Genomic DNA, 16,471 nt, shown 5'->3' on the forward strand with positions numbered 1-16,471 from the left:
GAGAAAGCAAATAATGCAATTTTTTGGTTTTATTCTTAATGCACAGACATACAGATGTTGACACAGCTTCCAAAAGCACATGGCCTTCATTCTTTTTCATCTCCATGTGTGATGGTGTAGCAGAGAGCCTTGTAATCCAGGTTTCCTGCTGCGTCAATAGGGGAACACTGGAACATCTGATCTATCTGTACATCAACAGGAAAAAACATTTAAAGGTAGAGTTTAGAAGATGAACTTCAGCAGGACAAGGCAAAGGTTACTGCGAAGTGTTTCTGCAGTCTTTAAAATTGGAAATCATTTCTTGCAGCTTATCAAATAAGAAGCAAGGGTGTGTCAAACTCAAAGCACAAATATAATCAGCAACCACCTGCTCAGTAAGAAATGCAGAGACAAAACAACCAAAACCAAAATCCCCTCTTATCTCTTGAAGGTATCTAATAATGGTCTCATTTCCGTCTTGCCACTTAAATAGGAGAAAACCCAAAATAAACCAGTTAGACTAGCAATAACTAACTGGAGGACATCTTCCCATGAAGATAATACTACTATTCTTACTATAATTTATTTATTAATAGATTAATAATAAAATAGTTTCAAACAATTTCTGTTTCTCTAAGTGCCAATAATAATAATAATAATAATAATACAATAATAATATAGTTGGAGCCACTAAATGCATATTAGATTGCCGACTGAATATTTAAATAAATAATAGAGGCCATTTCCATTTTCTTTAGACCTGGTTGATTTTCAAGTTAAATGGTAGGCAGTCCTGTCCCCTGATATCAAAGAGAGTCATTAGCTCAGTGACAGAGCAAACACTTTGCATCCAGAAAATCCCAGGTTCATTCCCTGGCATCTCCAGCTAAATTAATCTCAAGGAACAGCCAAGAAAGACCTCTGCTTGAAACTTTGAAAAGCTTGTTGCTAGTGGATCTTAGCGATGGGGTAGATGGTCCAATGGTCTGGTTCATTATAAGACAGCTTCATGTGTTCTTATGTTATCTGGAACGTCTTGGAGGGTGGGGGGGATAGGGACTTCGGAGAATAAAGAATACAAACCTCCTCAGCTTTAAATTTGTCGCCTTGTGACATCATTAAGCGCTTTATACTGTTGAAGAAAGACAAAGAAAACAAATACTTGGTATAATAATTTATAACAAACTTATTAAGACTGGTCTGAGAGTTTAAAACACCTTGTATGAAAAGTAACTCCAGTGCTCGGCAATTTCTTCTGCTTATATGGTTACCTCCTGTGGCATCGCGGCCACTGAAAAGATTCTTCCACGTATGCAGCCTATGTAAGTGCTGCTTCCATGGGTACCTTGATTTATGTGGTTATTTACAGGGGCTGTGCTGGCATAAGAAAAAAATAGCCATTCCAGCGGGGAGATGCATGTGAGCAGCCTTTGCATTTGTTGCCATTGTGGTAGAGGCCCCGATGGTGCGGCAGAGGCTTTGCACGAACACTCATACCATACCTTAGAAATGGGTCTAAGCCTTTTTTCACATGAGCCATGAACAAGCGCATTTGAGCCTCTCTCATGCTTCTTGTGCACCTGGTGGATGTTTTTAATGCAAGACGGACAGCAGAAGGGATATTCTAACTGATACCAATTTTACAGTCTCAGTACAAATTAACTTTAAACACAACACCCTACGTCCTGTACACTGTAGTGGCGTAGCAATTGCCAGCAAACTTCAGGAGTGATTATTAGGGCCAAGCTATGTGAAACAACGGTGGACATGTATCTTTAACTGTGGCTCTGCCTGAGTTAAGTGTAAACTGTGTGTGTGTGTGTGGGGGGGGTAAAATGCAAAACAGATGGGGTGTGCTGAACCCTACCCTAGCCATTTTGTTCCCTGTGCAAGGGAAGGGTTCAGCACTTCCTACTTGTAATCTGTTTTGCACCTTAAATTGCACCCTACACACACCCCACAAACCACTTTTCAGGTGATTGGGGCAGAGCCATAAAGACCAGGATCTGCCACCATCACATGCAGTTTGGCCATTACCAGTCAATAATATGAGCTGCCCACCAGTCAACAGGGGTTCTGCTTAAGTGGTTAATACTTACTAGTCCTTGTTAATGTTTCCTTTAGCCTCTGGATCAAACATTTTGAATGCGTTTAGTATGGTCTCTTCTGTGTCTGTACCTACAGAAAATAATGGGGTACAATTGAAGCTAGGTTGGCAGTGCTGTTACTTGTGAGCTACAGATGCCATAATTTAAAATCAAATCTTCAAGATGCTCTGTCAGCCGATGCAGCATTCACTTCGGTTGTTACCACTCAGTCGTAGCAGGCTGAGCTGCCTAGTAGTATATCCCTGGGAAGAAGAGGCCTCCCTAAAAGTGCTTGAAGGTTGCAAGCAAAAGGTGGGATGGGATGGTTGTCCAGTTGTATGAAATAAGCTGGACTGGATGAGCATTTTGCAGGGGGTAGTGTACCATAAATGCGAGAGGAAGGAAGATAATACCAACAGTTTTGCAGCCTTCCCAGACACCACCCTTAAAAGCTAGCTTGACATTAAAATCAGGTATATGTGGGGGGAGGGATTTGTATGTGTGAATATTAGATACAAATTGACTAATGCATCGGTATCATCTATGCTACCATGATGGACTGGCAGCCATTAAGCTCTAAGGAGTTAGCAGTAGTTTTAGTTTGGAAAAGTAAGGTGGGGACAATTGGAAATGAGCGATGCCTCTAAGAGAAGTGAAGTTTGGAACAGCAGCAAATGCCTCCATCAATTTTTCAATTTGTGTTCCCATTTATATCAAGTGTTGTATCTAACACTGTAATCCTAAATAAAGTGTCTTGTGGCACCTGAATGACTAACAACAGGTTTATCATGACATACTCATGGACCACAGCCCACTTTATCAGATGCATCTCCACAAAAGCTTATGCCACAAATACATCCATTAGCCTTTGCAGTGCCACAAGACTCAGGTTTTTTCACTTTAACAGTTTAGCATGGCTGCGACTTTGAAATTAATCCTTGACATGTTTACCCAGATGTCAATGGGACTTACTTCCAAGTAAGAGTGTTTAGGATCAATGAAAGCTTGCTTTGTTTCATGGGAAACTATAATGTCAAACTTTCCGGATTACCATAATGTTACTAAGAAAGCCCCATGAAGAAAACCAAAACAGCTAGTACAATCAGATTGGCTACTTTCAACTATCGACAGACAAATCGTTCTATTTCTATTCCATATCAGTTTCACATGCTTTCATTCATAAATCCATTCTATGCCATTTCCACATTTATTTCCAATTCTGAAAAATCCATGAGAAAATTTTTATTTAAATATGTATTTAATACATATTTTGAATGTATTTTCTCACAAAATACACATTTATAAAAGAACTTTATTGCAAAAAATGCTTTTAAAAACACATTTTATCTTAACATATGTACCCAAATGCATTTATAAGTATATTCTCTGAGCCAAGAACTGCATTGCAAACTTCAGAGAAGTGCAAAATCCAAAGGATAATAACGTTCCAGTCTGTAGTTTAGTCCAGGATATGAGGATCAGGTCAGTTAGCGTCAGAATTCACAAAGACTGGTTTTTTCAAGCAGTCTTTCTACTGTCAACTTTCTCTTTTTATGCTGGTTTTAATTTCTGTACAGTATAAATTGTGCTGCTATAGCAAAAATAACTCATCTGTAATGTCATAGATTAGCTCTCTGCAAACAGACCTAAGTTAAGAAAAGCAAAGAACCTCAGAACAGATTTCTGGAAAACCTGGTTTTACAAGATCCTTTTAAACTTACCACTTAACTTCTCCCCAAATAGGTTCAAAAACATTGTAAAATTAATAGGTCCAGTGGCTTCTTTAAGCATGGATTCTAACTCATCATCTTTGACATTTGTTTTACCTAAAATCAAACAGAAAATTAATTATCCATTTCATTGTCAGTACATACATGTATCAAATTTACATATCGTGCTTGGTGGTAAATAGACCCTGCTTCTAAACTTAATTTTGTATTATTCAAAACTCTCCCACTTATTTCCCATTTCCTTTGAAATTTTATGCAGTGTAAAAGAACACAGGAAGCTCAAACCATTAGCAGCAATAGCAAAAACAAAAACAAAAAAACAGTAAGCTTGAACTTCAGACACCAATCCTGCTTTCTCCTTAAATTAACAGGATACTATATTTGGAAATGAGTTGGCAGACATTTCCCAGTGAAGCAATTTAAATTATATTCAAGGGAAAAACACACATCTATAATCAGCTGTCCTGTGGGAAGGATCTTGATGACGTTATATCTTGAAAGGCAGGGTATAAATCATGGTGACAAATAATAAATAAAGGAGTTGGAAGGGGAATGAGATCATTTCACAATACTTGCCTAAGGATGCATAGGTATCTTTTAAGTCTTCTTTATCAATGAAGCCATCTCTGTTCTGATCAATTAGTGTGAATGCCTATAGACAAGTATATTATATAAATAAACAAATGAGACAGATCCTGCTAATCACAAGCATATTTACAGTATATTGCAATTCTAACCACATTTATTTGGGTCTAGGCCCATTTATTTCAATGTAAAGGATTTCATCCTCAGAAGGAGCTTTCTGCACTTCAGTACTTTGAAGAGTGAATATGTGATAAACTTAAACTACTTAAAAGTTCAGGGTTGTAGACTTGGATTTTGTACTTAATAAAAACATGTAGTTATATATCAGTTTAAGTGTCATGGATTTCCCCAAAGGATCATGGGAATTGTATTTTGGTGAGGATAACTGTTAATTCTGTTAGATTCCTAGCCCACCACCACCACCACTATAGTTCCCAAAGGTTCTACGGAGAGAAGGATTGATTATTAAACCAGCGTATTTGTAGGGTAGTTATGCCCTTAGTTTAGCTATTTCAACAAGCATCAAAGGGGCATATCTCAACTATGAGTTCAAACATAATTCCCGCTTTCCAGAGCATGATGAGAATGGGAGTTCTGTGAAGTGAGCTATATATTTTTAACAGCTCAATCAACTGTGGTTCCTATGATGCATTGTGGGGAACATTATTACCATTAAGGGGATATAAAACTGATATCATGTGTACTGCAGATAGAGCTAAATAGTTTCTCAAGTCATTACTTACACATTTTTATTGTGCTTCATTTAGCCAAACGGCTAAACAGGTATGCCCTCACCCTTCTCTAACAGGAAAAAAACAAACAAACCAGGGACTAATAAATTTCTGTCTCCTAATCCTGTGATATCATTTTCTTCCCAAATGATTTGTAGAGGAAAAGGATGTACACAACCACATGTTAAGCTGCATGAAAATATTGTTGGTAGTGCACGAGTCTCACACAAAGGCATGTAGCTGTTGGACTCATTTCTGGAGTGGAGTAGAGGCACAACCTACATGCCCCCAGAAGAGCATTGCTCTTTCCATCTTACATTTCTATACATCTCAAGATCCAGGTGTGCACACATTCCTGACTATTAAAAGTAGAATAGGAAGTAGTCCAGAGATTAGACCGTCTAGGCGAAATAATTTTATCAGAGTATAAATTCATAATTAAAGGCGCAATCCTATCCAGACAGGCGGCCACCTCTGAACTTGGAGGCAACCGTCTATCCAAAGAAGGGCAGGGAGAAGCACAGAGGGGATTGTTCCCTCTGCACTTCTTGTGCCCTTCATTCGTGGCTAGACAGTCGACTGCGGCTGTCTAGCCGCGGGAGGTTGGAGCGGGGGAAGAGGCTGCTGAAGGACACATTGGATGTGTCATACAGACATTTCCGCCCTCCCCACCCCAGAACGCCCCTTTTCGGCCTCTCCATGCTCCTCTTGCAAGCGCAGAGGACAGGGCTGTTCCGCGCTGCCTTGGAGGCAGCGCAGAAGTGAGGGGAGGTCGGTTCTCCAGGAACCAACCTCATAGCACGGGCTCCGAGGTTGGTTCCCGGAAAACAAGATATCCTACAGCTGTCTAGCCACTGTCTAGTGGCCATAGGATTGCTCCCTAAAAGACTAATCTTGATATTTTGCATTGTTGTGTCACAGCAACATACAGAACAATGCCATGTGGCATTCTAACAAAAGTTACATTTCATAATAGGTAACATCTCACATTGTTTCTTCCCTTCCTACTGAACAGAGGGAAAAGGTTGCCTAACACAGTAGACAACAAATCCAGGAACCACCTTTAACTCCAACCTGCAACATGTGACCCACTTTACCATTAATATATTTCCATCTTTCTCCTCCTCTGTCTTTTACTTACTGTCTTTCCTGCTTCTGATATGATTTAGGCTCTAATCATTCATTCATTCATTCATTCATTCATTCATCTCTCTCTCTCTCTCTCCTGAGAGTAAGCCCCACTGAACACAGCGGGACTTACTTCTGAGTAAATAGGCATAGGATTGTACTGTTAAAACAGCAAACAAGAAACCAAACAACATAGTGATGCCACTAGCATGTCCCACTTTAGGTTGGCACATGACCCACCATCTGGACACCAATGGTTAATTGCTGCTCTACCTCGTTTATTTCTCTTTGAGGTCCCTTCAGAGCACCAGATTTGCCAAGGGCAAATCCAGCCAAGGTTCTGCAATTGTAAATCCCATTGATTCCAAACACACCTACAAACTGAGAATCACTGAATACTATATGGGCTGTCAACTGAGACAAAAAAAAAAATGTGGGAACCTCCATATTTTCATGGGAGATGCATGCAAACACGTATTTGCAATGAATATCCACCCTTTTCAAAGTTCTATTAAAAAGCCACTGACATTTAACTACAACAAGTTAAATCCAGTCTGGGCATACAGACAATTAATTTTGTAACAGAAACACACCCTACTTCTAATTTAAAATGTTCACACCATATAACGGAAGGAGGTTTTCTTACTTCCTTAAATTCTTGAATCTGTGTCTGTTCAAAGTTGGAGAACACATTAGAGGAAGCTCTTTGAGCACGTTTGGCACCACCCTCCTTCTTCTTGGTTTTTCTGCTGGCCTGAAAGGTAGATGATATGAATTCAGTAACAGCCAGTGCAGCATACTGCGTTCTGATATTCTGCAGTAGATGTGACAACCCGTGGACAGTTTATGGGTCCGCTTTCCAGTTAACAACATGCATCCTTTAAAGCATACAGTGAGGTTGCAATCCTATACCCGCTTACCTTGGAGTAAGCCCCACTAAACTCAACGGGGCTTACTTCTGAATAGACATGCAGAGAATTGTGCAGTTAGAAGGGAATTCATCTTTATCATAGGTACCTCCAAAATTTAATCAATCAAGAATGTAGTAATGAAAACCACCTAGATCATCTCTCTATACAAGCTGAACTCACCATCTTTCCTGGAAAGCTACTCTGCTTGTCTTCCTCTGGGAAAGTTTCTATATTAAGTGCTTCTTATAAGAAGGGGAGGATCTTGTCTTTTCAGACAGCATTTCCCAAAGGAGATCTCAAACGTCTTAAGAACTCTGAGCTCACAAGACCTACTCCATACATGGTCAGAACTACAAGATACCTTCTGTTCCCCAGTGGCTGAACAACTGTTACTGAAACTTGAAATCATCTAGTACATCATTTGCTTTAATCACAACCAGCTAAAGTGTATATGGTTGTAAATTCTGATATCACTGTTAATTGGGGGGTTTTAAAATATATTTTTATTTATTTTATCTTTATAAATGAAATATACAATACCAAACATACCAACAATCTGATCAATACTAGAATTTCCCAACAATACAATATTCTGACGAGGACACCATAATAACAAAAAGAGAAGGAAAAAGAAAGAAAGAAAGAGAAAAAAGGCAAATGGAGGCGGTAAGGAGGTGAAGAAAAAGAAAGAAGATTCTTTCCCCTTCCCCCATCCCTCCCCCTTAAAGAATTAAATTTAAACTCCAATACCCCCCAGCCTCCGATGCTATTCTATTTTACAAACTATATCTATAACCTTAACAATCTTACAGTTTAATAAAGAACCTTACATTTCAATATCATATCATCAATCTTATATCCAAGAAACAGGTCTACAGTTCATTCCCAGTAGCCTAGATTATTACTACTACTGCTGCTGCTAATAATAATAATAGTAATTTTAAAAAAAGGAATATAGTGTTATATAATAATAGAACTTAAAATAAACCTTCAATAGTCAGTAATATATTTTATATTTTATACTAGATATATAAGTACACATTGTACCCTCAAACAATTAATTTAAATACAGCATACCATATCTATTTTGAAATTAAAAATATAAAGAAAAGCAAGAAACAACAAAAGATGAAAGAGAATAAATGAATATATATAATCATTTATCTTCTGACCTAGCCTGGATCATGTAGACTAATCCAGTTAACAAATCTTGTTTAAAGATTCCAGTTCATGGGGTTGTAACAGGAATTTCACACATTTTTACGTTCAACCATGCCTCCGCCATTTCATGATGTATAAACTTCTTCATCTGACCTTCAGACACGATACAAAGTGTAGCAGAATGTTTTAAGTAATATTGTAAGTTCATTTGTTTTGCCATATTTTTTGCTTTGATAAATTGCCTTCTTTTATTCGCCACCTCTTTGTTGTAATCTGGGAATAACATAACTTTATCTTGTTTCCAGGAAAGGCTTCCACCCTCTCTTGCCAAATGCAGGATATAATTCTTTGTGGAGACTTTTGCAAATTGGACTATGATGGTATAGTCAGTCCCTTTCGCATTTGGCACATGAAATGCTTGCTCAATATCAAGTAAATAATCAGATGGGATTGGGAGTATCTCATGCAAAAGTTTATCCACAAAAATAGGCAATTTTACATCATTAGACAGATTTTTAATCCCAATAATACAGATTTTTAATCCCATTGGATCTTCTCATGAAGGCCTCCAGTTGAGAAATTCTGTCAGAGGTATTTTTAAAACAAACTTATGCCGAAGTTTCATTCGCTGCTACTCGGTCTTCCAGCTCGTTCATTCTCGTCTCCATTTTTTGCCATGACACATTATTAAATCGACGGCTCCTTGTAAGGCAGTGATGGAATTTTGGATTAAATCCAACCTTCTGGCTTGCTCTGTAAATTGCGAAGATAAAGTCTTTATCAGAGTAACTAATTCCCCTATATCTTCTGTTCTCAAAACTTTTGACACGGGGGTGCGGGGGGAGTTGATGCCGGCTCCTTTCTTCTCCTCAGCGCAGACATGTTTCTCTCAAACAGATCTTGCAGGTCCTCAGATGTTCTCCAATATTGTTAACATTTCTTAAATCATCCCTCAAGTTTTGATATTTCTTAAAGCATATATTATTATGGAACACGTCAGCCCTGTTTTCTCCTATGAAATAGGAGTCTCAGTACAGCTTTTTGCGTTGGGAAAGCTCTGGAGATATAATCCTGGAATCCTGCCCCCCCACTATCTCGAGGGGGGTACTTTTCTCCAAGATGTTGTCCAGATTCCGCCTTGCCCCCCCTTTAATTCCAGGGGGGAGATGAAAAGGTTTTTCAACCTTATAAAAAGCTGTTTGAGAAAGCTCCCACGGGAGAACCTGTGGGAAGCTGCCAGACCGACATTGGTTCCAACCGGAAGTCCATATCACTGTTAATTTGTGTGTAGCATTTGAACCCGAACGTCTATTGATCACATTGCAAGAACTGTTATCCACAGTGCAGAAGTTATAAAACTTTTATTTTATTGTAAAATACATAAATCATACCTCAGATCATCACAAATACTAAATACATCACATAATAAACATACATATCAAGACTAATTAAAACATATTTCACTGTTCTGTACACAACAATTACTGTTAGAGGTCCGGTTTGCATGTATCAAGAAGCCACCATGGGTAAATTTCCATTCATTCATTCATTTCAATTTAATTTACTTTAATTTACTTTAACTTAATTTATATCCCGCCTTTTTTCCTCTTGCAAGGAACCCAAGGTGGCTTACATAATCCTCCTCCTCCTCCTCCATTTTATTCTCACAACAACAACCCTGTGAGGTGGGTTGGGCTGAGAGTCTGTGACTGGACCAAAGTCACCCAGTGAGCTTCCATGGCTGAGTGGGGACTAGAACCCGGATCTCCCAGCTCCCAGTCCAACACTCTAGCCACTACACCACACTGGCTCTCAAACCCCTTTGGGGTTTCTCATTGTGGGGGCAGCTGCCATTTTGAATATTTGAGCAAAGGTGGGGCTGCACCATAGCTTGTTGTGATAAGAATCATTTTTATTTTGCTAAAAGATCATTTTTAGCTTGTCTGCTATAACTAAGAGCAAGGGTCAGATGCACCCTAGCAATGGGCCTTAAAAAAAGGGGAACCTAAGAAAAGAAACTTGGAATGTTTCCATAATGTGCCAGGCATTTCCTGGAACATATTCGCTCACTTTGCCAACTGTTGCTTTCTAACTTTGCTAATTGTTGAGTTTGTAAAAGCTTTGCAATAAAGCAGTCCTAATTTAGAATAATCATATGATTAAGAAACTGCTGTGAATAACGGATATTAGATTCCATATATGGTGATATACTATGATTGGTCCTCGGGCCGGTTTTTCCTCAGGTATATGAATGTGTTGTTCTGGAAGGAGGGTTGTTGTTTCCCCTTTGCTGGCGGCCAACCTTCATGCATGAATAAAGGATTTGTGATAACTCAACCTTGACCTCCAGCCTCATTCCTTATTGAGCGGAGAACCTGACTGTTGTTACATGCAAACCCAGTAAGGGTGGACTGTTGGGATGGTTGACAAGCCACCCAGAACTCATGGGTTGTGTATGGCTTGTTAACCATCCCGACAATCCACCTTCACCAGGTTCGTACATAATCATAAGCTATGGCGTGCCCTCACTGCGGCTTCAATATTCAAAACGGCGGCCACCACCACAACAAAAAGCCCTGTGGAGAAATTCACCCACGGTGGCTTCTCGTTATGTGCGAACCAGGTTACAGCGTAATTCATCATGGTTCATTTGTTTCTGATCTCAAATGGCTCTGAATGTTGCACAAGATAGCAACATTATTCTATGTATGTATATAGTATTGTCTTGCAGTATAAACAAGGCAGGGGGAAGGATGTCATGTTCTTTCTTGGGTTATGTAGATGTACCTTTAAGGCAGAATTGGACATAATTTGAGTTTACGTTACAGACAACAAGATTTGATTTTGCATTTCCTTGGATGTATTGATTTCCAGTTACGGGGTTGGATCCAAATTTAGACATGTGCATCTGGATTAGTGGAAGCAGACTCCCCACCGTCCTTCCCACAATATCCCCTCCAGTCCCATGAAAATGCTCCAAAGAGGGCCAGTTCGAATACCACGACAGTCCATCATGGGTTGATTTACCCACAAGGAGCTGGGGCATGTGGCCATTATGAATATGCCAGTCACAGCCGTGGGTTGCTGGGATTTGTCATGTCATCTGAACCTGAGTGGCGGGGGTTACTTGAGGGTTAAGCAACCTTCGTATAACCCTAAAACAGACCATGGGTTATGCAGGGCTTGTTTAACCTTCAAATAACCCCTGCCATCCAGGTTCGGACAACAAAACAAGCCACAGCACCCCCTGGCTGGGGCTTTCACATTCATAATGGTGGATAGCAATGTGCCACAACACCCCAAGCGTTAATTAACCCACGGTGGGCTGTCGTGTTGCCTAATCCAGGTCGTAGGGTCAGGGGACTCTGCTGAATGGAATGAGCTATAGTGAAGAGAGGGGGAAGGGGGGACCTCTGAAAACTGGGCAGAGGCACTTTCCATGAGTGAAGCCCTTCCATCAACAGAAGGCAGATCCTGAATCCAACTCATAGAGCATTTCTACACCAGCCTAAAATCTCACAACTTTACCGGGGCTTTCTGCTTCTGTTTTAAATGCAGGATCATGACAGGCTCCTTTTACACGTGCTTTCCTCCCCACCCCTTTCCCCCAGATATCTGCATTTTCTATATGTTTCATTATACAGCCACTAGATGGTGCTGTGGTCTAGCTCTTCTTACTGCACGACTCCCTCTTTTCATGATAAAACTCAACATGCTGTAATTTGATATCTCATTATCTCCAATCTTTTTTAAAATGGGGAAAAGGTCATTTAGTGCAGGAGACGCCCTAGTGGTTGATGACGTCATGTAAAGGACCCTCAAACTTCCATGAGTAACCAATCTCAATCGCAGGATAAAAGTTCTGTGTGGAGAAGCCCACAGACTAGAAATGGAAAGGGTTCCTGGAGATTTCATGACTCTAATTTTGCAGATTTTGTGGGCTGCAAAGCTAAACAGAGGTACCACATAACTGGAAACAGTAGTGTGGCCTAAAATGTAATACTTCTGATGAACAATGCTTTTCCTCCTTAATTTGTCTCTCCTCCCCCTGCTCACCCCTATTATCTATACATATAATCACTATTTGCTACTGCAGATGCCACAGCAGTGATGATGATCATCCATTTGAGCTGCTGTACAGCACCATTCCTTTTGTGGACTGTCTGCTCAGGTACTAAGTAGATACCTGACCTGAGTGAACTGAACTTAATGTGTTTTTCTGAGCATTGCTTTGGAATAGAAATGAGATCTAAGACACTGCACTAGTTATGAATATCTCTGCACATAAGCACTATTCAAACCTTTCTATATAATATTACTGTTCTTAGGAAAGAAGTGCCTGAATTATAAAATTCCTGTAGCAAACTATAGCACAATCTAGCCAAAATGAAAAATTTTCACATCCCACTGATTTCAATAGGAGAATCAAGGACATGCTTATTTCTCTCCCATTGAGATCAATGGGACTGAAAAGTGTCTTAGTTTGGGTGGATTATGCCCATTACTTAGAATTAGTTAAAGCAAGAAAGTTTAAGATTCCTAAACTTCGTTAGAAACACCGTGTCAAAAAAAGGTGCTAGGCAATGAAAATATGACATAAACACTTCTCATGGCTTTAACATTATGCAGGCAACAAAGATCTATAGAACTGTATATAGATTTTTTAATGTATAATTTACACAAGCTACAAATACTGGGTCCAATATTGTATTGTGATTTGAGACATCTACATTAGATCCCATTGAATTGTAACACAGTATTGTCAGTTACAAATGTTAATAACATATCCCATTGTAAGAATTAATCTAAGTAAGTAAGGGTGAGACTGATGTAGTAACGTTAGCTTCCATGCTCCATTAACTCCAAAAGAAGAATGGTTCCACCATAAACCAGATAATTAAAGTGATGTGCCATGTTAGAAATATTCATTAACTCTACCCTTTTAACATTCTTGTGCAGTTGCTTCTTGCTGTTCATATCTCTTGCCTGCAGCTGCTCATGCTAATAATATTCACCAATTATACTGTGTTACGATATTCTCTCTGGGCTTTGGTAAGCTGCATGTGTATCTTTAGCATCTGCTATTCCCTTACTCTTCAGGATCCAATTTAGGAAATAATTTTCAAACAACTTTTAAAAAGTCTGTATTATACTGTTCTTGAAACAGTCTTCAGACTATAGGGGAGGATAATTAGACTATCACTGAAAGCCATGTATTGTTGTTCTTAGTGGAGTTGTCACAAGAATAAGCTTTCCAAAAGGTTTATAGCACAGATTGCTATATGAATTAATCACAGTATACAATTTCTATACATACTGTTGTTGTTGTTCAGTCGTTAAGTCCTGTCCAACTCTTCGGAACCCCATGGGCCATAGCACACCAGGCCTTCCTGTCCTCCGCTCTCTCCTGGAGCATGCTCAAGTTCATATTCATTGCATCGGTGATGCTATCTAGCCATCTCATCCTCTGCCGTCCTCTTCTCCTTTTGCCTTCAATCTTTCCCAGCATCAGGGTCTTTTCCAGTGAGTTTTCTCTTCCCATCTATACATACTAGGAGATATCAGTCCTGCCAACAACTTATAGCATCTGTTTTATTTTATTGCAGGATTCCTGAGCTACTGTTTCATTGGGACTTAAGCATGAATAACTTTCTCCAGAGTGGAGTCATAGACTGGGTTAGCACGTCATGCTAGGCCACAATGGGTTATTATTATGGGTGGCCACAGAGTGGCTTAGGGTGCAAACCTATGCATGTTTAGACAGAAAAAAGGCCTACAACTCCCACCCTGCATGGCTGGCTGGGGAATGTTGAGAATTGTAGGGCTTTTTTTTCATCTAATCCAACTCCCTGTCAGTGCAGCAAATCCACTGCTACAGCAAAAGAACATAAGAACAGCCATGCTGGATCAGACCAAGGGTCCATCTAGTACAATATTCAGTTCACACAGTGGCCAACCAGCTGCCCAGGTGAAACCAACAAGTAGGACATGTGTGCAACAGCACCCTCCCACCCATGTTCCCCAGCAACTGGTATACACTGCCATACTGCCTCTGATACTGGCAGTAATATATAGCCATCAGGACTAGTCGCATTGATAGCCTTATCCTCCATGAATCCCTCTAATCCTCTTTTAAAGCCATCCACATTGGTGGCCATCAATACATCTTATAGTAGTTAATTCCACAGTTTAACTATGTGCTCTGTGCAGAAGTACTTCCTTTTATCTGTCCTGGGAGTTGTAGGCCTTTTTTCTGTCTAAACAAGCATAGGATTGTGCCTTTAGTGTGATGTCCGAACCCAGGGCTTTTTCCTTGTCAGGGGGTAGTTTTGCGCAAACAAGCCACCCTGAGAACCCATGACTTGTAGTAGGGTTGTTTAGGATGGCTTGTTCTCAGGGTACCTTAGTGTGATGTCCGATCCCAGCAGGACAATTTTTATGTTAAGTTGTCAGGAACGGCCAGCAAGAGCAGCAAAAATCCCTACCACTCCTTGCGAGCTTGCTAGCGTCGCTGCCGTTTTCCCTCATCCCTTCTCAGCCTGAAGATGGATGTTTAATATATATTATTTGTAGGAATCTTGAAGAAAGGACAAGTTCACAATTTTTTATTTTGTATTTTGCTCCTGCGCAAGTGTGTGGGAGCGAACGGCTGCTGTTAGGAATTCTGTGTAATTTCCCCCTCCGTTTTACTGCTCTGCCCTGAAATTTACATATTTTCTGTGATCCTGCTCACTGCTCTCCAACCCTCAAGACGCTTTGGGGGGGTAGTCTTACTTCAGTGTAAGTTGAAGCAGCCTTTTTTGAAAAAAGGTGTTCTCTAACAATGGAAGCATCAAAAGGGAGGATAGAATTTACAAGGGCATTGACAAGAGGGGGATATGAGTATTCCTGGCTAAATAGCAGACAGGGGGGCTTTCACTCTTGCGCAAGAGCACAAGACACTCCCCCAACCTTACAAATGAGTTCCTGCCTTCATAAGGGCTCAGAAAATTATTTCTTTTTTTGTGATCTGGTGTAATCTTCATGTACATCTGACAGCCAGCAACGGAGACCAGTAGAGGAAAATGACAAGCATGAAGGTGGGGCAGAGCCAAAAGTGGGTGCTGGCTACCAGAGAGAAGGCACTTTGGGGCTGGGTGTTCTTACTTCAGCGCAACACGAAGCAGCCTTTTTTTCCTTTTTAAGGTGTTCACTAGCAAGGGAAGTGCAGAAATGGAGGGTGAAATTTACCATACTTTGAAACAAGCTGCCATTGTGGGGCAGCAGGGGAGCCCATCCTGAAAGTTGCTGCTGGCTGGCACGCTGAACAGGAGCGCCCCACACGGCACCGTTTTCCTGCAGGTCTCCGTTGCAGGTGCCGAAGGCAGAAACACCCCCCCCCCCCAATGGGAACACAGACTTCTAGTTTGAAATGCTACACCAAAAACGCTACCACAGAAGGAGCCATTTAAAATAATAATCATTATTAATCTGTCACATCACTATGTATCCTGCAGAAGAACGAACGGGCCCTTTCCCAGCCTCACAAGAACAAGGGGCCTGAAGGGCAGGAACGCCGAGGCGAAGGCGCGGGACGGGAGGCGCCCCGCTCCTCGCCCATCAGGCTCCGCGCCCTCCTCGAACCAGCTTTGTGGGGGAGGCATGAGGCGACCGCGACACTAGATCCTGCGCATGCGCATTTCGCTGGGCCTGGCGTCACTCCCGCCTCCTTGAGGCAGCCGCAGCCGCCTTCTCCTTCCATAGAGATAGAAAAGGCTAGAATGATACCCAGCCTCGTTTACAGCGCAATTCTATACATGCAATCCTTCCTGGGTACAAGGGGACTTGCTCACAGGGAAATGTGTAGGGGATTGCAGCCGAAATCACATTTTTCCCCCCTCTGTACTTTCCCCGTGTTTTCTCTTCTCTGTGTTTTCTCCCAGTTTCCAATGGCAATTTAACACAGCCGCGATTCGCTATGAACGCTGAATGCCCCGCTCTTTTCCTCGGCTCCCCTGAACACCCCACACAGTCACTGCGCGCTGGAGGTTAAAGTGGGAAGCCTGCTCAATTTTGGACCAGGAAAACTGTGGCGGCGCTGTCTCCGCTTTCTATCTCTATGCCTGCCTCCTGCCCTCCCTTCGCGGCGCAGGCGCGCTCGCGTCTGGAACCAGCGACGC

General features: G+C 41.0%; 1 protein-coding gene across 2 annotated transcripts; it reads right to left on the reverse strand.

Moving 5' to 3' along the window:
- On the reverse strand, positions 1 to 16,049 carry MYL5 (myosin light chain 5). Of its 2 annotated transcripts, none has more exons than XM_084834842.1 (7): positions 15,839 to 16,049; positions 6,887 to 6,994; positions 4,373 to 4,448; positions 3,788 to 3,892; positions 2,079 to 2,157; positions 1,063 to 1,111; positions 1 to 185 (listed from the first exon to the last, which is right to left on the reverse strand). In XM_084834842.1, exons 1-7 carry the CDS (start codon positions 15,953 to 15,955, stop codon positions 87 to 89), a joined length of 633 nt encoding a protein of 210 aa, XP_084690968.1. In that variant the 5' UTR covers positions 15,956 to 16,049; the 3' UTR covers positions 1 to 86. The 2 variants fall into 2 exon arrangements, with proteins under 2 accessions (XP_084690968.1, XP_084690969.1); XM_084834843.1 differs by lacking the exon at positions 15,839 to 16,049 and adding an exon at positions 7,332 to 7,545.
- Positions 16,050 to 16,471: the final 422 nt, after the last annotated feature.

The sequence above is a fragment of the Heloderma suspectum genome, chromosome 2, assembly GCF_057233095.1.
Source record: "Heloderma suspectum isolate Gila_16-S chromosome 2, 16-S_ref, whole genome shotgun sequence".
Lineage (NCBI taxonomy): Eukaryota > Metazoa > Chordata > Lepidosauria > Squamata > Helodermatidae > Heloderma > Heloderma suspectum.